General features: G+C 44.9%; 1 protein-coding gene across 1 annotated transcript in view; it reads right to left on the bottom strand.

The window, feature by feature from the left end:
- UTP4 (UTP4 small subunit processome component) overlaps positions 1-24,995 on the bottom strand; it is a 38,997-nt gene that overhangs the window by 6,457 nt on the left and 7,545 nt on the right. The window contains exons 5-13 of the mRNA XM_023210278.1: positions 23,996-24,085; positions 19,964-20,175; positions 11,699-11,870; positions 11,502-11,593; positions 8,740-8,836; positions 7,695-7,759; positions 6,186-6,308; positions 5,001-5,157; positions 1,823-1,929 (exon numbers count right to left, since the gene is read on the bottom strand). Of these exons, the coding sequence (XP_023066046.1) occupies positions 1,823-1,929; positions 5,001-5,157; positions 6,186-6,308; positions 7,695-7,759; positions 8,740-8,836; positions 11,502-11,593; positions 11,699-11,870; positions 19,964-20,175; positions 23,996-24,085 (1,115 nt within the window). The remainder of the gene's footprint in view (positions 1-1,822; positions 1,930-5,000; positions 5,158-6,185; positions 6,309-7,694; positions 7,760-8,739; positions 8,837-11,501; positions 11,594-11,698; positions 11,871-19,963; positions 20,176-23,995; positions 24,086-24,995) is intronic.

Here is a 24,995-nt window from a genome sequence, read left to right as displayed (position 1 = left end):
TAATCCCAGCACTTTGGGAGGCCGAGATGGGCAGATCACAAAGTCAGGAGATCAAGACCATCCTGGCTAACCCGGTGAAACCCCGTCTCTACTAAAAATACAAAAAATTAGCCGGGCGTGGTAGCGAGCGCCTGTAGTCCCAGCTACTTGGGAGGCTGAGGCAGGAGAATGGCATGAACCCAGGAGGCAGAGCTTGCAGTGAGCCGAGACTGCGCCACTGCACTCCAGCCTGGGTGACAGAGTGAGACTCTGTCTCAAAAAAAAAAAAAAAAATACACACACACACACACACGTACATACATGCATACATATATGCCTACTGGCTGGGTGCAGTGGCTCACACCTGTAGCTACAGCACTTTGGAAGGGCCAGGGAGGGAGGAACACTTGAGTCCACGAGTTCAAGACCGCCTTGGGCAACATAGCAAGACCCCCATCTCTACTTAAAAAAAAAAAAAAAAAAATTAGCTAGGTGCGGTGGGGCTCGCCTGTAGTCCCAGCTAGTCAGGACGCTGAGGTGGGAGGATTGCTTGAGCCCAGAGGTCAAGGCTGCAGTGAGCTGTGAATGTGCCACTGCACTCAGTCTGGGTGACAGAGTGAAACCCTGTCTCAAAAAAATAAAAAGCATATTTAACTGCTTACAAAACTAACAGCATTTGTGAAGAACTGAGAGTAAAGCCTTTCCCGCCGAGTAAATCCATCTGTACAAACTGCTTATAAATGTGTCATTGAATAGGGAGTCTACGGCTCTACACCAGGTTTAAAAGAATTTAATGCCCAGGCATGGCTTTTTATGTACAATTGCAAAGCATGTGCACGCTACACACTCTCTTTAAATACTAGGCAAGACTCAAGGACAAGTGCTCAGTACATGTTCCTACCATAATGCAACGAAGGTTACGCTATGCAGTTAACAGGTAAACCCATTAAGTGTTGCAGTTTGATGTTATTCTATACACTTTTAATGCTTATTGCAAGTTTTGGATAGTTCGAATCTGATTCTTATGATGAAGATGAGGACTTGTAAGGGATCACTAATGACTCAATTGATGACTGACGGTGTCATTACTGATTAGTGAAAAACGTTTTCCCAGCATTCCTTTTTTGAAGTTTTGATTATGTTTATCTTGAGATTACAAGGCAAGCCACGAAAGGAACTCTTATCTGCAACTATTTGTCTGTGTGTATCAGAATTTTCCTCCCGAAAATATAGAAAGAACCTGGATGTGTTTACATCACCCACAAATCATTAATTTCAAATTTCCAGGTATGAATGATTTCACTGATTCCATTAGCTGCTTTTAATGTTATACAGTATAGCTTCTGGGTTCCATAAAAATAAAACAGGAGGCCGGGTGCGGTGGCTCACGCCTGTAATCCCAGCACTTTGGGAGGCCGAGGCGGGCGGATCACGAGGTCAGGAGATGGAGACCATCCTGGCTAACACGGTGAAACCCCATCTCTACGAAAAATACAAAAAAATGAGCCAGGCGTGGTGGCGGGCGTCTGTAGTCCCAGCTACTCAGGAGGCTGAGGCAGGAGAATGGTGTGAACCCAGGAGGCAGAGCTTGCAGTGAGCTGAGATCATGTCACCGCACTCCAGCCTGGGCGACAGAGCGAGACTCCACCTCAAAAAAATAAAATAAAATAAAGTAAAATAAAAAAATAAAACAGGATTCCAAACCTGGAAAAATCATTGGTTAAAAAGAAAAAAAGTCGAATACATTTCCAGGTCATGCCAATCTGCCTTGAATCTTATAACTGCAGGGCGAACTGGCTCCTGTAAAATGGTTCAAACTGCTGCCATTAAGCCGTATGCTCACCTTTAGCTGTTTTACATTGTAGACATGGACTCCAGCACTGGTACCTGATGCAGCTAGCCAATTCCCATCTGAACTGACTGCCAAAAGACACATGGCCTCCACCGTTCCTGTGAGGACAGAACAGTTACATCTCTGAATTCACACAGTGTCCACAGCCAGCCCTGCCCTGGAGATGATGGCAAAAACCAAGGAGACCCTCAGAGTTTTAAATCACTGCCAGGATAATTTGCTGATCACTGTGCAAATTAGTTCTAGATGTTAATGTTTCCACTTTTTTCATCTACTTATTTAGCCATCCCGCCTGTAAAGAAGGTCCAGAGAGATAAAACAGAAGTTATTACTTCCTCAGGCCTAAGACACGGCTTACTATAGGAATAGAGAATCACAGTAGCATCTGCCACTGAAATACATACTTTAACTGTTTCAAACTCCTTTCCTACCAAACTGTTTTTTGTTTGTTTTTGAGACAGAGTCTCGCTCTGTCACCCGGGCTGGAACGCAGTGGCAGATCTCCGCTCACTCCAACCTCCAACTCCCGAATTCAAGTGATTCACCTGCCTCAGCCTCCCAAGTAGCTGGGATTACAGGCGCCCACCACCACGCCTGGCTAATTTTTGTATTTTTAGTACAGACGGGGTTTCACCATGTTGGCTGGGCTGGTCTTGAACTCCTGATCTCAGATGATCCACCTACTTTGGCCTCCCAAAGTGCTGGGATTACAGGCGTGAGCCACCACACCCGGCCTTTTTTTTTTGAGACGGAGTCTCACTCTGTCATCAGGCTGGAGTGCAGTGGCACAATCTTGGCTCACTGCAACCTCTGCCTCCCAGGTTCAAGCCATTCTCTTGCCTCAGTCTCCCAAGTAGCTGGGACTACAGGCGTGCACCACCACGCCCAGCTAATTTTTGCATATTTAGTAGAGATGGGGTTTCACCATGTTGGCCAGCATGGTCTCGATCTCTTGACCTCATGATCTGCCCACCTCGGACTCCCAAAGTGCTGGGATTACAGGTGTGAGTCACTGTGCCTAGCCCCAAATGTTTTTTTTTAAATCAAAATTATGGACAGGCCAGGTGTGGTGGTGCACACCTGTAATCCCAGCACTTTGGTAGGCGGAGGTAGGTGGATCACCTGAGGTCAAGAGTTCGAGACCAGCCTGGCCAAGATGGTGAAACCCCATCTCTACTAAGAGTACAAAAAAAATTTAGCCAGGCATGATGGCAGGTGCCTGTAATCCCAGCTACTTGGGAGTCTGAGGCAGGAGAATCACTTGAACCTGGGAGGCAAAGGTTGCAGTGAGCCAAGATGGTGCCAACGCACTCCAGCCTGGGCGACGAGAAACTCCATCTTTTGAAACTCTTGAAATTCTGTCTCAAAAATAAATTTAAAAAAAGTTACGGACAAACAGCAAGTTAAATAGACTTGAAGCATATCTTTCATTTATTGAGTGCCTGCTGTATATTTAGCACTAAGGGAGGATGGGCACGCCTGAGCCATCTTTGTCATCTAGAGACTTTAAACCAATCTGGCAACACGACAACTAGTGTGGGATAAAAATTGGACAGTGATGTTCTATGCCAAAATGCGTGCTGCATGTAACACCCCCAAACGATAACACGGCTTTATAACAAGCATAACCTAGCAGCCAAAGGATGGGTGGCGATGAGGTAAAAAGGATGGGGAACAGTGCAAGCTAAGTGACTAGAATATGCAGGTTCGAGGGCTGTGAAGAAACCAGCTTGACTACAAGAGGAAGTGAGATGAGAGAAGTGGAAAAAATAAAGTCATATATATAATGCAGAGCCGAATCTCAAGGAGTGCTAGATATAAATAGCCTAAGTTTTATAATAAAAACATATATAGTTAATAGTCAGTTTGATTTATCTGACCCCTAACTTGTGGGTTTCTTCTCCTGTAGGCTTCTGGATCAGCTTATGAACAGTGAGAGTTGAGGATAAAAGACGTGACTTTCACTAGGCATGGTGACTCACACCTGTAATCCCAGCACTTTGGGAGGCCAAGGCAGGAGGATTGCTTGAGCCCAGGAGTTTAAGACCAGGCTGGGCAACACGGTGAAACCCTGTCTCTACAAAAACTTAGCTGGGTATGGTGGCATGCTCCTGTGTACTTGGGAGGCTGAGGTGGAAGGATTACCTGAGCCTGGGGAGGTCGAGGCTGCAGTGAGCCATAATCACACCACTGCACTCCAGCCTCGGCAACAGAGTGAGGCCATCTCAAAAAAAAAAAAAAAAAAAAAAGAGTTGACTTTCCAGGTTGATGGGAGTTTAAATGACAGCGAAGCAGCAGCTACAATCCAGGACAAGGGAGAGGGGAAAGGCCCATGGGAAGTATCCAAACAACTACCAGCTTAATTAAGCTGGAAACTGAGTCTAAGTCCTTAGCAGCCGTAGCTAGCTACACAGCCACACTCATTCATTAATACTCACATTCTCAAGGAAAACAGAAAAATTCTCAGGAACATTAAATGACCACAGGTAATTAAACTGTATGTATAATAATACTTTTGTGCCAGGCACAGTGGCTCATGCCTATAATCTCAGTTGGGAGGGGCAGGATGGGAGGATCACTTGAGTCCAGGAGTTCAAGATCAACCTTGTCAACATAATGAGCCCATCTCTACAAAAAAGATGAAAAAATTAGCTGGGCATAGTGGTAGGCGTCTGTAGTCCCGGCTACTCAGGATGCTGAGATAGGAAGATAACTTGAGCCCAGGAGGTCGAGGTGGCAGTGATCTATGATTGTACCTTTTTATAAGCAAACAACCAAAAAAAGCAACATGCCCAAAAAATACTTATATACAAACACATATTAGAAAATACCAAAATATTAATGGTAGCTGTTTCTGGGTATCAGGATTGCAAATGACTTTAACTTTCTTCGTGTTCTGCTAACAAACTAAGGATGATGAAACTTCTCTGGCCCCAAATAAGGAATCAAAAACCCAGTGAGAAAAGAGTAGGTGTGAAGAACACTGCAGATCTCATCGAGAGTCTTCATCTGCCAGCTATCTCCTCCTACTTGAAACTGCAAACATGTGAGTGAGTGGATCTGTAGGGTAGGAAGAACATGAGGGAACCCCCAACATGGAGGCTTAAAAGGAAAAAAGTTGCATCTCAGACATGACAAGTCTCTCCATGGCCAGTTACCAGATTCCCACCTGACTGAGGCTGGAAAGCATGCAGGTGCTTGAAGCTTCCTCCTGACAGTTGAACAATATGCAGAGCTCCTTGATTTGATGCCACAAAGAGCTTTGTTGAATCTTCAGAAAACAAAATCTGAAGGGCAGAGCGAAGGAATGGTGGCATTTTGGAAACCTTTGGGTGAACCAATAATAAAAGTGAGAGATGGGAGACCTACAGCCCATCAGAAACAATCACAGCTAGGCTTAAGTTACATTAATGCTCCCTGTCTCTAAGTAAGCCAACTGACTCAGGGCACAGAACACTGGTTTCTCTCTAGAAACCTATACATCCCCCTTTCATCTCTTTAGTACATATTCACTTCCCTATCAAGGAAATAACTAAGTCACACATGAAACCACTAAACAGAAAAGCTTAACTTTACTGCCTGTAGGGCATTACCCCATCCCTCTAACAACATATTTCAAAATTTCAAAATGGAAATAAAGGCTGGGTGTGGGCCAGGTGCAGTGTCTCACACCTGTAATCACAGCACTTTGGGAGGCCGAGGGGATGGATCACCTGAGGTCAGGAGTTCAGGACAGCCTGGCCAACGTGGTGAAACCCCATCTCTACTAAAAATACAAAAATTAGCCGGGCCTGGTGGTGGGCACCTGTAATCCCAGCTACTCGGGAGGCTGAGGCAGGAGCACTCCAGCCTGCGTGACAAGAGCAAAACTCGGTCAAAAAAAAAAAAAAAAAAAACCTGCGCCGGGCGCAGTGGCTCACACCTGTAATCCCAGCACCCAGCACTTTGGGAGGCCGAGGCAGGTGAGTCACCTAAGGTCAGGAGTTCAGGATCAGTATGGCCAATGGGTGGTGAAACCCCATCTCTACTAAAAATAGGAAAATCAGCCAGGCGTGGTGGTGGGCACTTGTAATCCCAGCTACTCAGGAGACGGAAGCAGAAGAATCTCTTGAACCCAGGAGGCAGAGGTTGCAGTGAGCCAAGACCGCGCCATTGCACTCCAGCCTGGGTGACAAGAGCAGGACTCCATCTCAAAAAATAAAAAAAAAAACACAGTTTTGTAACAGCCCTCTCCAAATCTCCAAATAGTTTTTAACTGAGCAAGGATTCATATCCAGTGGATTTCCACTTCACACAAAAATGACATATTGAGGAAGTTTCCTCTTATGTGACCAGACGCTGGGCTATCACTTACCCTTTTGAGGCTTATGTTGTCATGTTCATAATTCAGCCGATAGAGAAAAAACCGAGAAACTGTAGAATAGGCTATCCAACTTCCACACGGGGAGATACAGCTGCAGATAATGTTCTCAGGACCCTGGCAATACCAAGAATAAAGATGAATGTACAATTAAACTTCACATAACGAGGTGCACTGGGACATGACGCCTCAAGCTCTTGCCACTCTGGACATATCCACAGATATCTATACATAATCTCGATCCTCGTGTGGTCTGCGTTACTATGATGATCTCAGAGGCAGAGTACCTAAAAGGCTTGGCTTTGATTTCCAAATCCAAGAATGGAGGTCTATTCTTATTTCGGCCTTTTGAATACTTCATAGATAGCCTCATACTATACCCTAACTTCAGAAACCTGAGCAGGGAGGCATTTACTGAAGGAAAGCTCAGGAGGATAGGTGGTTTGGAGTACTTATTTTCTGTTTTGTCTACAACGTTCTGCTTTAAAGACTTCTAAGAAATAGCAAACGAAAAACATTTGGAGGCCAGGTCCAGTGAGTCATGCCTGTAATCCCAGCACTTTGGGAGGCAGAGGCAGAGGACTGCTTGAGCCCAGTAGTTCAAGATTTGTCTGGGAAACACGGTAAAACCCTATCTCTACAAAAAATTAGCCGGGCATGGTGGTGCACACCTGTAGTCCCAGCTACCCGGGAGGGTGAAGTGGGAGGATGACCTGAGCCTGGGAGGTTGAGGCTGCAGTGAGCCGTGATGGTGCCACTGCTCTCCAGCCTGGAAAACACAATGAGACCCTGCCTCAAAAAAGTAAGCAAACAAACAAAAAACCAACCAAACAAAAAAGAATCTGGAGAATAAAGAAAAGTTGAAAGTAACATTTATGTAATTTTTTAAAACTCACAAAACAAAATGAATTTTTTTTTCATTGTATACGCTTTTGTACTATTTGAGCTTTTAAAATATGCACATGGCCAGGCACAGTGGCTCATGCCTGTAATCCCAGCACTTTGGGAGGCCAAGGCGAGCGCATCACCTGAGATGGGGAGTTCAAGACCAGCCTGACCAACCCGGTCTCTACTAAAAATACAAAAAATTAGCTGGGCATGGTAGTGCATGCTGGTGCATGCCTGTAATCCTAGCTACTCGGGAGGCTGAACCAGGAGAATTGCTTGCCCAGGAGGTGGAGGTTTCGGTGAGCTGAGATGGCGCCGTTGCACTCCAGCCTGGGCAACAAGAGCGAAACTCTGTCTCAAAAACAAATGAATAAATAAATAAATGCACATTATTTTCATAATAATATCAAAAGAAGAGAAACCTATTTCCTATATACATCCATCTAATAAATCCTCAATGTCCTACTTATAATCACAGGAAACCCCGTCCTGGTGACACAGTCCTTCATTCAAATAGTTTTAGAATTTATACAGTTTGTGGTGTAAACTAAGTAACCTAAAAATTCAGAATGGGAAAAACGTTCTAGATTTCAGAGCCTAAACAAACTTCCTTACCTTTGTCTTCAGGTGCAGTAAATGATCTGCATTTTTAGAGAGTGGAAGAGTATCCCCATTCTTGCCTGAAACAAGAAACTTCCCTGAGATTTTTCTTATGAAAGAGAATTTGTACATTTTTTTTCTTTTAAAAAGTCACTCCCTGGAAGAATGGAATCTCTATCAGTGGGAAATCAGAAAAATGTAAGCTCACAATTTTTGAGGTGTATATGAAGAGGAAAACAGTGAGTACTTCCTTTGCTTCTACCTCTGATATATCACTAATTCCCTGAAGCTCTATTCCATAGCCAGGCATGCAGGTGGAGTTTGTGTGGCCTCAATTTTAATCCACTGCAAAAGAGAGGACTCAAACATTTCCTTAATAGGTCACACAAAAAGGCCACTAGGCTGTCACTCCAATAAGATCCATGTGATCTTCTTTTTCATACAGGATCATCATTACCCATCATTAAATCTTGTTATTTTCCAACAGCCTGTTTTCATCTCAGTTACTACACCCTGCAGCGCATCACCTAGAGCCATAAACCTTTAAGAGATGATTCAATATCCTACTAAAGATTCTAATACTGGCCGGGCACGGTGGCTCAAGCCTATAATCCCAGCACTTTGGGAGGCCGAGACGGGCGGATCACAAGGTCAGGAGATCAAGACCATCCTGGCTAACACGGTGAAACCCCGTCTCTACTAAAAATACAAAAAACTAGCCGGGCGACGTGGCGGGCACCTGTAGTCCCAGCTACTCCGGAGGCTGAGGCAGGAGAATGGCGTAAACCCGGGAGGCGGAGCTTGCAGTGAGCTGAGATCCGGCCACTGAACTCCAGCCTGGGCGACAGAGCGAGACTCCGTCTCAAAAAAAAAAAAAAAAAAAAAAGATTCTAATACTCTAAATAACTTATTTGCTTTATCTAATGGGTGGGTAAACCATTAGTTAAAATGGACACAAAAGTCTACTTCAGTTTTTCTATAAGCAGAATTCCAACCGCAATTCTGATTTCTGGCTTCTCTCTCCAGTTTTCTTCTTGAAAAAAACGTGCTCTCATTTTACCTGTTGCAACTGTGGATCCCAGTCGCCAAAGTTCCAAGTGATGAGCAAACTGGAAGAGGAGAAGCTGCCTCTTTTTAGAACAGGAGATGAGACGTCGCTATATCCAAGAATCAAAAAGTTAAAAAATAAGTCAGGGTCATCTACTGCCTCAGTACCAGATACAGCAGCACCACCTTAGCACATTTTTTACTGCTGAAATCCATTTCCTTGACAAATATTTTCTAAGTACTCCCATATGCCAGGCACTGCCCGGGGATCTATGAACACAATGATGAATTAAAACATAGCTACTGCTCTCAAGATGCTTCTAAAGGGGTGACACAGAACTAAATCAGCAATTAGACTTTAGTGTGACAAGAATTTTAACACGGCTAAACACAGTATGTACTGAAAAATAAGGAAAGAGGACTTCTAACCTAGACGTGTGGTGGTAAACACAGAAGTCCAGATGAGGTTCACTGGGAAAGACCAGTCAGGCGAAGGAGGCAGGGCAGAATGTTCTGAGGAGGGCGATGGCATGTGACATAGCTCAAAGGTAAGAGTATTTGCGGGAACAAAAAGACCTTGAGAGTTGCTAGCCTGGGTGGGGGTGCTACAAGCATAAGAGGTACTACAGGAAGCTGAAGGGCCAGGCCTGGATGGAGAGAGGTTCTATAAGACACACTAAGGAAACTGTCTTTATGCTGAAGCCAACAGGGATAATCAAAGGCTTTGAAGCATGCAGTGATGAACAAAGTTGCTTTAAAACAGATCAATGGGCCTGGAGCAGTGGCTCATGCCTGTAATCCCAGCATTTGGGAGGCTGAGGTGGGAGGATTGCTTGAGACCAGGAGTTTGAGATCGGCCTGGGCAAGATAGTGAGATCTTGTCTCTATTAAAAAAAAAATTAAAAATTAAAAAATCAGCCGAGGCTAGGCGCAGTAGCTCACATCTCTAATCCCAGTACTTTGGGAGGCCAAGGCTGGTGGATCACCTGAGGTCAGGAGTTTGAAACCAGTGGGGCCATCTCCACTAAAAATACAACAATTAGCCGGGTGGGGTGGCAGATGCCTGTAATTCCAGCTACTAGGGAGGCTGAAGCAGGAGAATCGCCTTGAACCCAGGAGACTGAGGTTGCAGTGAGCCGAGATCATACCACTACACTCCAGCCTAGGCAACAAGGGCAAAGCTCCATCTCAAAAAAAAAAAAAAAAGAAAAAAAGAAATTAGCTGAGCATGGTGGCGGATGCCTGTGGTTCCAGCGACTCAGGAGGCTGAGGTGGGAAGACTGCTTGAGCTCAGGAGGCAGAGGTTACAGTGAGCCAAGATCACACCACTGCAATCCAGCCTGGGTGACGGAGCAAGACCTTGTCTCAAAAAAAAAAGACAAATAAAATAAAATAAAATAAAATAAAATAAGATCAATGAAGAATAGGCTAGAAAGACACAAATGGAAATAAAAGGACATGATTAAGAAGCTACTGTAAAGGAACCCAGATGAGAAAAGACATTGATCCAAACTAGGAAGATGCCAGCGTAGACAAAGAGAAATGAATGACTCGATTCAAGAGATTATGAGGACTATGTTCAACCTTATCAAACTATATGCATTAAATATGTACGGTTTTTAATATATCAAATATGCCTCAATAGAGCTGTTGATCGACCGATCGATCGATCGATCCATCTATCTCTACAACATATGTATAAAGATACTGATGAGTAGACTCAATGAGGTTTACTGGTTGAATGGGGCAGCAGGTGTGGGGAGCAAGTTCTCTAGCTTGGGAAGATGGTACCATTTACCTAGAACACTGGAAGCCTGAGTTTTCCTGCTCCCACCCAGAATAGAGCCTACTCTGAAAGACAAACTAACAAAATTCCCATAACCCACAACTAATTGGAAAAGGGAAAAGTTCCCCCAGAAACTGAACTAGGTGTGCTGCTGCATATCTCCTACCCCCCATAAATGTCTTTGCAGTGGCTTGCCTCAAGAACAGAAGGAATGAAGAAAGAGCTACAGAAAGTCCTACAATATCTCCATGTCCCAGATGGTTAAAAAAAAAGGGGGGGACTGGGCGCGGTGGCTCACGCCTGTAATCCCAGCACTTTGGAAGGCTGAGGTGGCAGTATCACAAGGTCGGGAGATCAAGACCATCCTGGCTAACACAGTGAAACCCTGTCTCTACTAAGAATACAAAAAATTAGCCGGGTGTGGTGGTGGCGGGCACCTGTAGTCTCAGCTACTTGGAAGGCCGAGGCAGGAGAATGGCGTGAACCTGGGAGGCGGAGCTTGGAGTGGAGTTGCACCACTGCACTCCAGCCTGGGCGACAGAGTGAGCCTCTGTCTCAAAAAAAAAAAAAAAAGGCCTACAAGACTGAGTGCTGCGGTGGCTCATGTCTGTAATCCCAGCACTTTGGGAGGCCAAGGCAAGCAGGTTACCTCAGGTTGGGAATTCCGAGACCAGCCTGACCAACATGGAGAAACCCAGTCTCTACTAAAGATACAAAATTAGCCAAGCGCGGTGGCACATGCCTGTAATCCCAGCTACTCGGTAGGCTGAGGCAGGAGAATCGCTTGAAACCGGGAGGTGGAGGTTGCGGTGAGCCAAGAACATGCCACTGCACTCCAGTCTGGGCAACAAGAGCGAAATTCTGTCTCAAAAAAAAAAAAACAGTCCTACAAATTTGCCAAGCGTGAGCTGTGTTCAGAGCCTTGTGGGACAGGCGGACACAGGGATGGGGAGATGAGGGGTTGGCAGGGGCTTGGAATGGACACTTACGTGCGGAAAGGTGATTTTTCGGAGAGCAGCATCGTAATTCTTTACCTCCACCTTCTCCATGAGAGGACGAATGACTAAGTGGGTGTCAGTGCCTGGGAAAGCAGGGGAGAAGGTGTACAGAATTAGAAGTCGTCCTGCACGAGAACAGCCAGAGCTGGACAGGGTAAAGCAGCAGCTTCGCCAGGAGGGGAACCCACCTCCAGATATCAGTGCTGTTGGGCTGTGGGCCACAGTGCGCACGTCGTGAGTGTGATGCTGGAACGGTTTTGTCCGCACCCACTGCTTCTCACTGCTGTTAGATGTCACAGGGACCAGCTGAAAATGGAAGACTGTTCCCTCGGCTGTGCCCACCACAAAACTGTCTTCTTGCTGAGGAATTAAATCATGAGGGAGGTACATGTAAGCAAAACAAGGTCTGGTTGGAAAAATATTCCATGAGGTTTTCTGTCTCGGCAGCTTAGGCGTAAACCTACGCCCAGAATCAGTAGGAAAGTTACAAGGGTCTTTTCCCTCCAGAAGCTAAGGATTCCATCAGAGGAGCAAGCTCAGACACTGGTAACAATGCGCCCCCTACTGACAAAATTAACAACGTCTAGAGTAGGAACAACACAGCAATGCTTCATATATACAACATAGATCTCCTTAGAATAGCATTGAGATAAAATACCTAGAACCTATTTGAGAAATTTAAATCTTTCGAAAGAGCATAAGAGAAAACCTAAACAAAGAAATCCATAGCATGTTATTTAGTAGGAATATTTAACATGATCAAGTTATTATCACTAAAGAAACGTATTAAACCAATAAAAATACTGACAATCCTTTATTTGGAACTAGAACAAGTGTTTCTTAATAATGTTTATTTCATTAAAAATATCCAAGGAACATCAGTCAGGCGTGGTGGCTCACTCTTGTAATCCCAGCACTTTGGGAAGCTGAGTGGGTGGATCACTTGAGGCCAGGAGTTTGCGACCAGCCTGGCCAAGACGGTGAACCCTGTCACTACTAAAAATACAAAAATTAGCTGGGCGTGGTGGCGCATGCCTGTAATCCCAACTACTTGGATGGCTGAGGCACGAGAATCACTTGAACCTGGGAGGCAGAGGTTGCAGTATGCCAAGATTGCACCACAGCACTCCAGACTGGGCGACAGAGCAAGACTCTGGCTCAAAAAAAAAAACAACAAAAAAACAAACAAACAAACAAAAAAATGCAAGAAACACCAATAAGAAAGCACCAATAAGAAAGTTTCTTAAATAAACAAGATGGGCAGAGCAGCACAAACCTATAGTCCCAGCTACTCAGGAGACTGGGCAGGAGGATCACTTGAGCCCAGAAGTTGGAGACCAGTCTACAAAACACAGTGAGATCTTATCTTTATTTTTTATTTTTTTATTTTTATTTCTTGAGACGGAGTCTCCCTCTGTCACCCAGGCTGGAATGCACTGGCATGATCCCGGCTCACTGCAACCTCTGCCTTTCCAGGTTCAAGAGATTCTCCCACCTCAGCCTCCCAAGTAGCTGGGATTACAGGCACACACCACCACACCTGGTTAATTTTTGTTTTTGTTTTTTTTGAGATGGAGTTTCACTCTTGTCGCCCAGGCTGGAGTGCAACGGCACAATCTCAGCTCACTGCAACCCCTGCCTCCTTGGTTTAAGCCATTCTCCTGCCTCAGCCTTCCAAGTAGCTGGGATTACAGGCATGTGTCACCATGCCTGGTTAATTTTTGTATTAGTAGAGATGAAGTTTCACCACATCGTCCAGGCTGGTCTCAAACTCCTGACCTCAGGTGATCCACCCTCCTCGGCCTCCCAAAGTGCTGGGATTACAGGTGTGAGTTGCCGCGCACGGGCTTGCATTTTTTTTTTTTTTTTTTCAGTAGAGACAGGGTTTCGCCATGTTGGCCAGGCTGGTCTCAAATTCCTGACCTCAGGTGATTCGCCCACCTCAGCCTCCCAAAGTCTCATTTTTAAAAAGAATGAAAAAAATAAACAAGAAAAAATAAAACTAAACAAAAAAACATAACTCACAACACAAACAAAAAACCCAAACAAGAGTAGTAATGTGGCTGGACACAATGGCTCACATCTATAATCCTGCACTTTCGAAGGCAGGAGAATCACTTCAGCCCAGGAATTTGAGACCAACCTGGGCAACACAGTGAGACTGCATCTCTACAAAAAACATTAAAAACTTAGCCTGGTGGTGCATGCCTGTAGTTCCAGCCACTTGGGAGGCTGAGGTAGGAGGATTGCTTGAGCCTGGGAGGCAGAGGCTGCAGTGAGCTAGGATTATACCACTGCACGCCACCTAGGTGACAGAGCAAGACCTTGTCTCCAAAAAAAAAGTAACGAAGATATACATCCAAAAGAACCGAAGGCAGGAACTCAAACAGCTTTGCAAATACAGACTGAAGATTTCTAATGCAGGGCCGGGCGTGGTGGCTCACGCACCTTGGGAGGCTGAGGAGGGCGGATCACTTGAGGTCAGGTTAGAGACCAGCCTGGCCAACATGACAAAACACCGTTTCTACTAAAAATACAAAAATTAGGCCGGGCACGGTGGCTCATGCCTGTAATCCCAGCACTTTGGGAGGCCGAAGCAGGCAGATCACGAGGTTAAGAGATCGGGACCATCCTAATTAACAGGGTGAAACACCATCTCTACTGAAAAAAAAATACAAAAAATTAGCCGAGCGTGGTGGTGGGCACCTGTAGTCCCAGCTACTCGGGAGGCTGAGGCAGGAGAATGGTGTGAACCCGGGAGGCAGAGCTTGCAGAGAGCGGAGATTATGCCACTGCATTCCAGCCTGGGCAATAGAGCAAGACTCTGTCTCAAAAAAAACAAAAAAACAAAAATTAGACAGGCATGGTGGCATGAGCCTGTAGTCCCAGCTAAAAAAAAAAAAAAAAGGATTCCTAATCCAAAATCCTTTTTGAGTGCTAACATGACACCACAAGTAGAAAACTTCACATCTAACCTCATCTGCTGGATCGCAGTCAAAACTTTGTTTCACTCATAAAATGAATAAAATATTGTACAAAATTACCAATAGGCTATGTGTATCAGGTACATATGAAACATAAATGAATTTCTTGTATAGGCTGAGGTCCCATTCCCAAGATATCTCATTATGTATATGCAAATATTCCAAAATCCAAAATCTGAAACACTTCTGCTTCTAAGCAGAACCAGATCAGAGACACTCAACCTGTACTTGTACCTCAGTGTTCAGAGCAGCATTATTATTTTGTTTGCTTGTTTGGAGACGGAGTCTTGCTTTGTCGCCCAGGCTGAAGTGCAGTGGAGTGATCTCAGATCACTGCAACCTCTGCCTCCCAGGTTCAAGCGATTCTCCTGCCTCAGCCTCCTGAGTAGCTGGGACTACAGGTGCACAATGCCACACTCAGCTAATTTTTTTGTATTTTAGTAGTGACAGAGTTTCACCATGTTGCCCAGGCTGGTCTGGAACTCCTGAGCTCAGCCAATCCACGCACCTCGGCCTCCCAAAGTGGCAGGTTTACAGGCATAAGTCACCACAGACGGCCTATAATTATCATTATTTTGAGCTGGGGTTGCACTCTGTTGACCAGGCTGGAGTGCAAAGGCACGATCTCGGCTCACTGCAACCTCTATCTTCCTGGTTCAAGCAATTCTCCCGCCTCAGCCTTCCAAGTAGCTGGGATTACAGGCGCGCACCACCATGCCGACTAATTTTCATATTTTTTTTTTTTTTTTTTGAGACGGAGTCTCGCTCTGTTGCCAGGGCTGGAGTGCACTGGCCGGATCTCAGCTCACTGCAAGCTCCGCCTCCCGGGTTTACGCCATTCTCCTGCCTCAGCCTCCTGAGTAGCTGGGACTACAGGCGCCCGCCACCTCGCCTGGCTAGATTTTTGTATTTTTTAGTAGAGACAGGGTTTCACTGTGTTAGCCAGGATGGTCTCGATCTCCTGACCTCGTGATCCGCCCGTCTCGGCCTCCCAAAGTGCTGGGATTACAGGCTTGAGCCACCGCGCCCGGCCTAATTTTCACATTTTTAGTAGAGATGGGGTTTCATCATACTGACCAGGCTGGTCTTGAACTCCTGACCTCAACTGATCCACCCACCTTGGTCTCCCAAAGTGCTGGGATTACAGGTGTGAGCCACAGTGCCTGGCCTAGAGCAGCATTATTTACAACAGCCAAAAGATGGAAACAACCCAAATGTCCACTAATAGATGAATAGATAAACAAAACACACACTTAAATATTATGCAGTCTCAACAAGGAATGAAATACTGATAAAGCTGCAACATGGATGAACCTTGAGAACAATATGCTAAGTAAAATAAGCCAGATACAAAATGACAAATTTTTTTTTTTTTTTGAGACGGAGTCTCGCTCTGTCCCCCAGGCTGGAGTGCAGTGGCGCGATCCGGCTCACTGCAAGCTCCCCCTCCCGGGTTCACACCATTCTCCTGCCTCAGCCTCCCGAGTAGCTGGGACTACAGGCGCCCGCCACAGTGCCTGGCTAATTTTTTGTATTTTTAGTAGAGACAGGGTTTCACCATGGTCTCGATCTCCTGACCTTGTGATCCGCCCACCTCGGCCTCCCAAAGTGCTGGGATTACAGGCGTGAGCCACCGCACCCGGCCATAAAATGACAAATGTTATATGCAAATTCATAGGGACAGAAAGTAGAATAGAGGTGACCAGAGGCTGAGAGAAGGGAGGAATGAGGAGGTAGTATTTAATGAGTACAGGTTTCTGTTTGTGGTGATGAAAAAATTCTGAAAATGGGCCGGGCGCAGTGGCTCAAGCCTGTAATCCCAGCACTTTGGGAGGCCCAGACGGGCGGATCACGAGGTCAGGAGATCGAGACCATCCTGGCTAACACGGTGAAACCCCACCTCTACTAAAAAATACAAAAAACTAGCCGGGCAAGGTGGCGGGCGCCTGTAGTCCCAGCTACTCAGGAGGCTGAGGCAGGAGAATGGCATAAACCGAGAAGGCAGAGCTTGCAGTGAGCTGAGATCCGGTCACTGCACTCCAGCCTGGGTGATGGAGCGAGACTCGTCTCAAAAAAAAAATTCTGAAAATGGATAATGGTGATAAATGCTGTTCAACAACGTGAATGAATTTTCCACTGAAATGTACACTTTTAAAATAGTTTAAAAGTAAATAAAGTATTGGGGAGAATTACAAAACTAATGGTAAAAAGACTGAAGTTTGGAAAATCTTTTTTTTTTTTTTTGAGACAGAGTCTCTGTCACCCAGGCTGGAGTGCAACGACACAATCTCAGCTCACTGCAACCTCTGCCTCCCAGGATGAACTCCTTGAAATATCTTACTGGTTCCCTCAATAAGGAATTACAGAAAATCTGACTTATTTCCATTTCATACTTGTATGAATCATGATTGTAACTTTTTTCTGTCTAATCATCATTTAGTAACTTTTTTCACAGATAAGGAAACCAGAGTTCCAAAGGGCTTAAAGACATGACAAACATGGCCATCTGGCCCCAAAATCTGTGCTCTGGGCACACCACACTGCCTTAACCTCATGCCAGCTCCCTTGTGGGGTCATGACTGTGTAGCAGAAAGGAAAGCATTTTCCAAGGACAGCACGTAAGGTGGCTCTGAGGAGCCTCTCCCTCATCTCTAAAGACACTACTTGAAAACCATTAGCCTAAGACAAAAGTGGACATACCCAGCAGCTTAGGAACTCAAACACTCCCCAATCTCCAACTACACAGTTTACTTCATTTCCAAAAAAAAAAAAAAAAAAAAACCCAACAACAACAACAAAAAGAAAAAGCCAGAGGTGGTGGCTCATGCCTGTATTTTCAGCACTTCAGGAGGCTGAGGCGGGCAGATCACCTGAGGTCAGGAGTTCAAACCGGCCATGGTAAAATCCAGTCTCTACTAAAATTACAAAAATTAGCCTGGCATGGTAGCATGCGCCTGTAATCCCAGCTACTCGGGAGGCTGAGTCAGGAGAATTGTTTGAACCCAGGAGACGGAGGTTGCAGTGAACCGAGATTGTGCCACTGCACTCCAGCCTGGGCGACAGAACGAGACTGTCTCAAAAAAAAATTTTTTAAAGGGTAGTGTTCTTAAAGTCCCATCCAGAAAGAGATTTGGAAGGCAAGGACTTCTCCTTTACTCTCTATTCTATTTCTCTTAGGTGAAATCATTATTATTATTATTATTATTAATATTATTGAGATGGAGTCTTGCTTTTGTCGCCCAGGCTGGAGGGCAATGGCGTGATCTTGGCTCACTGTAATCTCCGACTCCTGGGTTCAAGCGATTCTCCTGCCTCAGTCTCCCAAGTGGCTGGTATTATAGGCGCCCACCAGCACACCTGGCTAATTTTTGCATTTTTAGTAGAGACGGGGTTTCACCATGTTGGCCGGGCTGGTCTCAAACTCCTGACTTCAAGTGATCCGCACGCCTTGGCCTGCCAAAGTGCTGGGACTGCAGGCATGAGTCACCACGCCTGGCCAATAATTAACACTTAAGTATAATTATTACAATTGGCCGGGCGCGGTGGCTCAAGCCTGTAATCCCAGCACTTTGGGAGGCCGAGATGGGCGGATCACGAGGTCAGGAGATCGAGACCATCCTGGCTAACACAGTGAAACCCCGTCTCTACTAAAAAATACAAAAAACTAGCTGGGCGAGGTGGCAGGCACCTGTAGTCCCAGCTACTCAGGAGGCTGAGGCAGGAGAATGGCGTAAACCCGGGAGGCGGAGCTTGCAGTGAGCTGAGATCCAGCCACTGCGCTCTAGCCCAGGCGACAGAGCGAGACTCTGTCTCAAAAAAAAAAAAAGTATAATTATTACAACTGCTGTAGATTAAAACTCTATTTTTAAAGGGGAATGTATCCCACTCATTTCAACTTATATCACTATTGTCACTTACATGTGACATCTATATGTTTTTCAGGGCTTCAGCACACATCAAACTATTCTCAAAAAACCTGTGGTATGGAATAGGAACACTACACTAGAATATGGATGCCAGCACGTAGGATAGCTCATCATTCTCAAACTAAGGAGATAAAGAATAAAGGAGGTATTCAACAAATAAAGTCACTTTCCATGTCTCACCACTAAAATACTCAAAGGTTTCTGAATGAGAATTCATGTTACCATTCTTCTACAATATTATGTCATAGAAAATAATAGGCGGGGTGTGGTGGCTCATACCCGTAATCTCAGCACTTTGGGAGGCCAACCCGTAATCACAGCACTTTGGGAGGCCAAGGCAGGCAGATCACTTGAGGTCAGGAGTCTGAGACCAGCTTGGCCATCATGGTGAAACCATAAACATATAAAAATTAGCTGGGCACAGTGGCGGGCGCCTGTAATCCCCCCTACTCTGGAGGCTGAGGCAGGAGAATCGCTTGAACCCAGGAGGCAGAGGTTGCAGTGAACCGAGATTATGCCACTGCGCTCCAGCCTGGGCGACAGAGCTAGACTGTCTAAAAAATAAAAGAGAGAGAAAATAGGCCGGGCACAGTGGCTCACGCCTATAATCCCAACACTTTGGGAGGCCAAGGTGGGTGGATCACTTGAGGTCAGGAGTTTGAAACTAGCCTGGCCAACATGGTAAAACCCCGTCTCTACTAAAAATATAAAAATTAGCTGGGTGTGGTGGCAGGGGCCTGTAATCGCAGCTAGTAGGGAGACCGAGGCAGGAAAATAGCTTGAACCTGGGAGGCAGAGTTTGCAATGAGCCTAGATCACGCCATTGCACTCCAGCCTGGGCGACAAGAGGGAAACTCCGCCTCAAAAAAAAAAAAAAAAAGACTACTATTACTAAATAAGACATTTGGCCAGGTGCCGTGGTTCCTGCCTATAATCCCAGCACTTTGGGAGGCTGAGAAGGGAGGATCTCCCAGCTCAGGAATTTAAGACCACCTTGGGCAACACAGGGAGAACCCATCTCTATTTTTTTAATTAAATTAAAAATAAATAAATAAATACAAATGTTTTAAAAGAGAAGAATTCATGTTACCAAAGGAAAAGAGGCCTATCTGTTCAACACAAATCTACTTGAGGATTATTCAAATAGAAGAAAACGAACATTTTTAAAATCACTAAAAAGTTATTTTCTAATCTTCCAAACAGATAGGAAGCAGCAGAGCACCTGGACAGAGAGAAAGAGTGCTTCTCGAGATTCTTCTAGGCTGCTGCACCCTATCTACAATCAGACAAGATGAACTGGAGGTGAGCAGTGTCTGAAGAAAATCTCAATGCTAACTAATCTCTTGGAGAATCCTGCATTCTCTAACCAATTGTTAGATACTATGGAAACAATGTGGGTTTTCAGATGCATTTTCCTAAACTCATCTTCCTCCAGTACAACATCGGGATCAGGAACCAGTGTTCGTGGCACATCACTAAGGCTGCTTTCTCTGCTCACCCCCGAGGTTGTACATCAACCACTCTAAACAGGGACTGTACTCACCTCAGCTACAGCAATGGACTGCACATCAGCATTAGCGATGAGATGGCTCTTCACAAGCGTCCCAGTGGCTGAGTCCCAGAACTGCACCTTCCCAGCAGAGTCCACACTTATGACAGTGCCATCGGACAAGAAGGCGACACCCCACACGATGCACTTCCGCTTAGACACGCCCATATACTGCCTGTCCACAATCATTTTATGAACAGCGCTTCCTGAAAAATCGGAAAAGCACACCTTTGAATGGTACTTACTTCTCTGTTTGTCTTCAAAATCTGTCTGCGGCCAAAGTGGGAGGATTGCTTGAGCCCAGGAGTTTGAGGCGAGCCTACGCAACAAAGTGAGACCTCATCTCTACAAAACAAAACATAACAAACCAGCCTGTGGTAAGCATGATACGGTAGGTGAGCTGACTGAACACAGTCAGCCTATAAATGGTAGTTCTGGTGAACCTGATCTCAGAACTCCAAAATGGTTACCTGAAGAGAAGGGGTGTTGGGAGAGCCTAATAGGAATGGGATAGAAGGTGCGAGGGAGGGAGGAAGGGAGGGAAGAGAATGAGAACAGAAACCCCTCTTGGGGAGGTGAAATGGAAAGAGATATTTGGGACATTCACTTAACGCTGGTCAACTGCACACACACATTACACTCTGCTCTTTTCCAAAATCCCACAGGAAAGGGAGAGAACAGTGACAAAATTTGGGGAACTGGAAAGCAGACAAGTAGTGGCAATGGACTTAGCAGAGCCCTGACACTAAGTCCCAGGTCAGCACAGAGGAAGGTGGCCAAGAAGCCACCTGATTTATACTATGGAATCCTTAGACTCAGGAATTGGGGAACCCAGATATTCTAGAAAAGGAGTAAGTGGGGCTTCAAAGAGGGATCCGTTACCAGCTGGTAGACCCCCCAGACAGCCATGCCCTGACTAAGAAGCGGGGAAGCTCCCAAAAAGCACGTCAGCAGAATACTGGAGATGCTGTCTGAGGAGGGCTATCAGGCAGAAGCAGTATATGAAAACCAGGAGTAAGCGAACATTTCTCATTGAATGTTGAGAACACCATTCTTTTTTTTCCCCTTAGAATGCTGATAGCCAGGCCAATACTCACCAGGCAGGAAAATGAAAAACCATTTCTGAGGAACATAACTGGCACAAAAGAAAAGATCTGAAGATTCTGGCTTCAGGGCTACCCGGAATAAGCAGTACAGCCAGATCATTCTTCAGTGAAACCCAAGCTCAGTAAGCCACATGATGCAGTGATGAGATGATCAACAGACATGAGGAAAGCCTTTAATGTGAAAGGCAGAGGCCAAACGGACTAACAGAAACAAATAAATGAATAACAGGGAGGAAACAGGCAGAGTAAAAAACACCTGACAATTATTAATAGCCTTAGAGAAGAGTTTCTGTATAATGAAACAAAAAGAATGCTATAAAAAAGAAGATTCAGGAAACAAAAAAGAACTCTGGAAATGTCAAAAATGAAAAACTCAACAGAGAATTCAAATATAAAAATGACAAACTCTCCCAGAAAGCATAGTAAAAAGAGAAAGAAATGAAAAATAAAAGAATTTCCCCCCAGAACTGAAGGACATGGGTGGGTATTGGATGAAAAGAACCTACCAGGTGTCCAGAACAATTAATTGATCCACACACAAAGAAACCTAATTATTACATTTCATAACAGTAAGGAGAAAACATTCTAAAAGCTCCTGGGGGAAAAAAAATAAAACAAGTCCTATACAAAGGGATCAACTCACTGAATGGCATCTGACTTGCTAATAATACAAGGAGCTGGAAGACAGCGGAGCCAGGGCTTCAGAATTCTAAGGGAAAAGAATTCCAACCTAGAATTCTTTTTCATGCACTCTTATTCAGGATGCACCAAAGGATAAACCAAGAAAGTGAGTAACACAGAAACAGGAGGTCCTATCCAATAGAGAAGCAAAGGACATCCTGAGAACAACGGAAAAATCAGAGTTCCAGATCTCACAGTTGTGCAGCAGGCCCAGAGTGGCTAAGCCAGATGGGAGTGGGTCAGAAGGCACTGGGAGGGACTTATTCACAAAGATAAAAGTGGAGAAAGAAAATCAGATGGAATCGGCTGGGCGCGACGACTCATGCTTGTAAACCCAGCACTCTGGGAGGCCAAGGCGGGCGGATCACGAGGTCAGGAGATGGAGACCACGGAGAAATTCCGTCTCTATTATAAAGACAAAAAATTAGCTGGGCGTGGTGGCGGGCACCTGTAGTCACAGCTACACGGAGAGGCTGAGGTAGGAGAATGGCGTGAACCCAGGAGGCGGAGCTTGCAATGAGCGCCAATGCACTCCAGCCTGGGTGACAGAGCGAGACTCCGTCTCAAAACAAACAAACATAAAAAACACAAAAAAACAAAAAGAAAACCAGATGGACTTGAACCTAATTTATGCAACTGGAAAAATGTGGGATTGTATCAGTAAGACAGAGACAGAGACACTATTAAACAATGAGGATACAGGAAAAGAAAGGAAATTTACTATGTGAGTAGTATATACAGTCATAATAATGAAAACATCAATTACTAATCTGAACAAAGTTATAATATAACCATACTGGGAGGATCAGGAGAAAGTGTGGATGCCTGTGGCAGACGGCAGAAAAAGAGGGACAAGTCATAGAAGTCAGTAAAAAATGGTCTAAAGCTGAAAAATCAAAATGTAGCATAAAAAGCATGCTAGGTGCTGTAGTGATAGATATCAAAAGAATCAGGTAAGGGTCACAAGTGGTTTGCCTTGAGGAGTGTGAGAGAGACACAGAAGGACTCCCTCTTTTTTGTAATAAGCTAAAGGAATTTTTTTGTTTGTTTTTTGAGACAGAGTTTTACTCTTGCTGCCAGGCTGGAGGGTAATGGTGCAATCTTGACTCATGCCAACCTCCACCTCCTGGGTTCAAGTGATATTCCTGCCTCAGCCTCCTGAGTAGCTGGGATTACAGGCATGGGCCACCACGCCTGGCTAATTTTGTATTTTTAGTAGAGACAGGGCTTCTCCATGTTGGCCAGGCTGGTCTCAAACTCCTGACCTCAGGTGATCTGCCTTCCTCAGCCTCCCAAAGTGCTGGGATTACAGGCATGAGTCACTGTGCCCGGCCAGGAATTCTTTATATATGCATATATAACAAATAAAAAAATTACTTGAGCATTGAGGAAAAAGGTGTTTGACTTTTTTTTTTTTTTTTTTTTTGAGACAGAGTTTCGGTCTTTTTGCCCAGGCTGGAGTACAATGGTATAATCTCGGCTCACCGCAACCTCTGCCTCCCGGGTTCAAGTGATTCTCCTGCCTCAGCCTCCCGAGTAGCTGGGATTACAGGCATGTGCCACCACCCCGGCTAATTTTGTATTTTTAGTAGAGACGGGGTTTCTCCATGTTGGTCAGGCTGGTCTCGAACTCCTGACCTCAGGTAATCCACACACCTCAGTCTCCCAAAGTGCTGGGATTACAGGCCTAAGCCACCACGCCCAGCCAACCTGTTTTATCTCTGTATCTCAGACAGAAGTACAGACATGTCCACCAAACAAGTTGAGATCAACCCCATCAATGAAGGATTCTATGAAGCCAATTTTCCAGGTCCAGAACAGAAAATATCATGGTTCTCTGCTTTTCTGATCTCATGTTTCACCAATTATGCTACGAAGACCTTATGTTCCTTAATGACAGAAACCCTGGGATCTGTACATAGGTAATTCTACTGTTCATAGTACATGAATGTACTGTGAATGAATGTACTAGTTGAGAGAATTTTATTGTGAATTCTTATTATGATGAATAAAAAATACTACATCTTACGGAAGATCCAAGATTCCCCTAAAAACAGTGGTAGTAATCCAAGAAAGGAGTAAAATTCATTGCGGACATCTCAGAAGATTAATGACATGTTAGGCCACAAAGATCATGAAAGCATGACAAAGGCTCAAGCTTTTGAAAACCCAGAAATGTGAATCTGACAAACAAGACCCACACCCCCCCACCCCAAATGAACTGAGAAAAAACAATCACCTGATTTGACATCAAACACACTAATGTAGTCTATGGAACCAGCTGCAATGTGGGTACCAGACGGATGCCAGCTGAGACTCAGGATGCGACCTTGGGAGTTGTACAACAAAAAAAGAAAGTGACATACACATAAATATATACAAAGAGTAACTGAGCTCTTTTCCCACAATTATCTCTAGAGTGTTCTACAATCTTAACTCTCTCATCTACAGTACTCCCTGAAGCACCGTTTTGTAACAGATGAGGCACAACTCTGCCCTGGGATTGACAATGAAGTATTTGATACTTTCATAATGTATAAATAGTTAATGGAAGCATAAATAAATATAGCCTTTTAGGGATGAGGCTGGAAGTGATCTCACGAAATTTAAATGTGCATACTTTTTGGCCCAGTAATTGCACTGGGAACTGATCAAAAAGAAATACTTCCATGAGGGCCCAAAAATATGTATACAAGAATGTTCATTGCAGTACTGGTTATAGTAGTAAAATAAATATACATATATATACACATACACACACCCACACACACACCTCCAGGTGTGGTGGCTCATGTCTGTAATCCCAGCACTTTGGGAGGCCAAGAAAGACGGATTATTTGAGCCCAGGAGTTCAAGACCAGCCTGGGTAACATGGTGAAACCCTGTCTCTACAAAAAATTCAAAACATTAGCCGGGCATAGTGTTGCACACCTATAGCCCCAGCTACTTGGGAGGCTGAGGTAGGAGGATCCCCTGAGCCTGGGAGATCAAGGCTGCAGTAAGCCATGATCATGCTACTGCACTCCAGACTGGAGAGTGAGGCCCTGTTTCCAAAAAAAAGAAAAAAGAAAAAAAAAAACATATATATATTTCAATAGAAATGAGGCTAAATAATTCCACTCCATAAAATGGAATGCCATGCAGACTGCTATGACTGGCACAGAAAGATGTCTGCAGTGGATCAAGTGCAAGAAATGTATGTACTTCTACATGAATACACAAAAAAGTCTAAAGGACTA

The sequence above is a fragment of the Piliocolobus tephrosceles genome, chromosome 17 (assembly GCF_002776525.5).
Source record: "Piliocolobus tephrosceles isolate RC106 chromosome 17, ASM277652v3, whole genome shotgun sequence".
Lineage (NCBI taxonomy): Eukaryota > Metazoa > Chordata > Mammalia > Primates > Cercopithecidae > Piliocolobus > Piliocolobus tephrosceles.
This window is presented reverse-complemented; position numbering and strand designations above follow the sequence as displayed.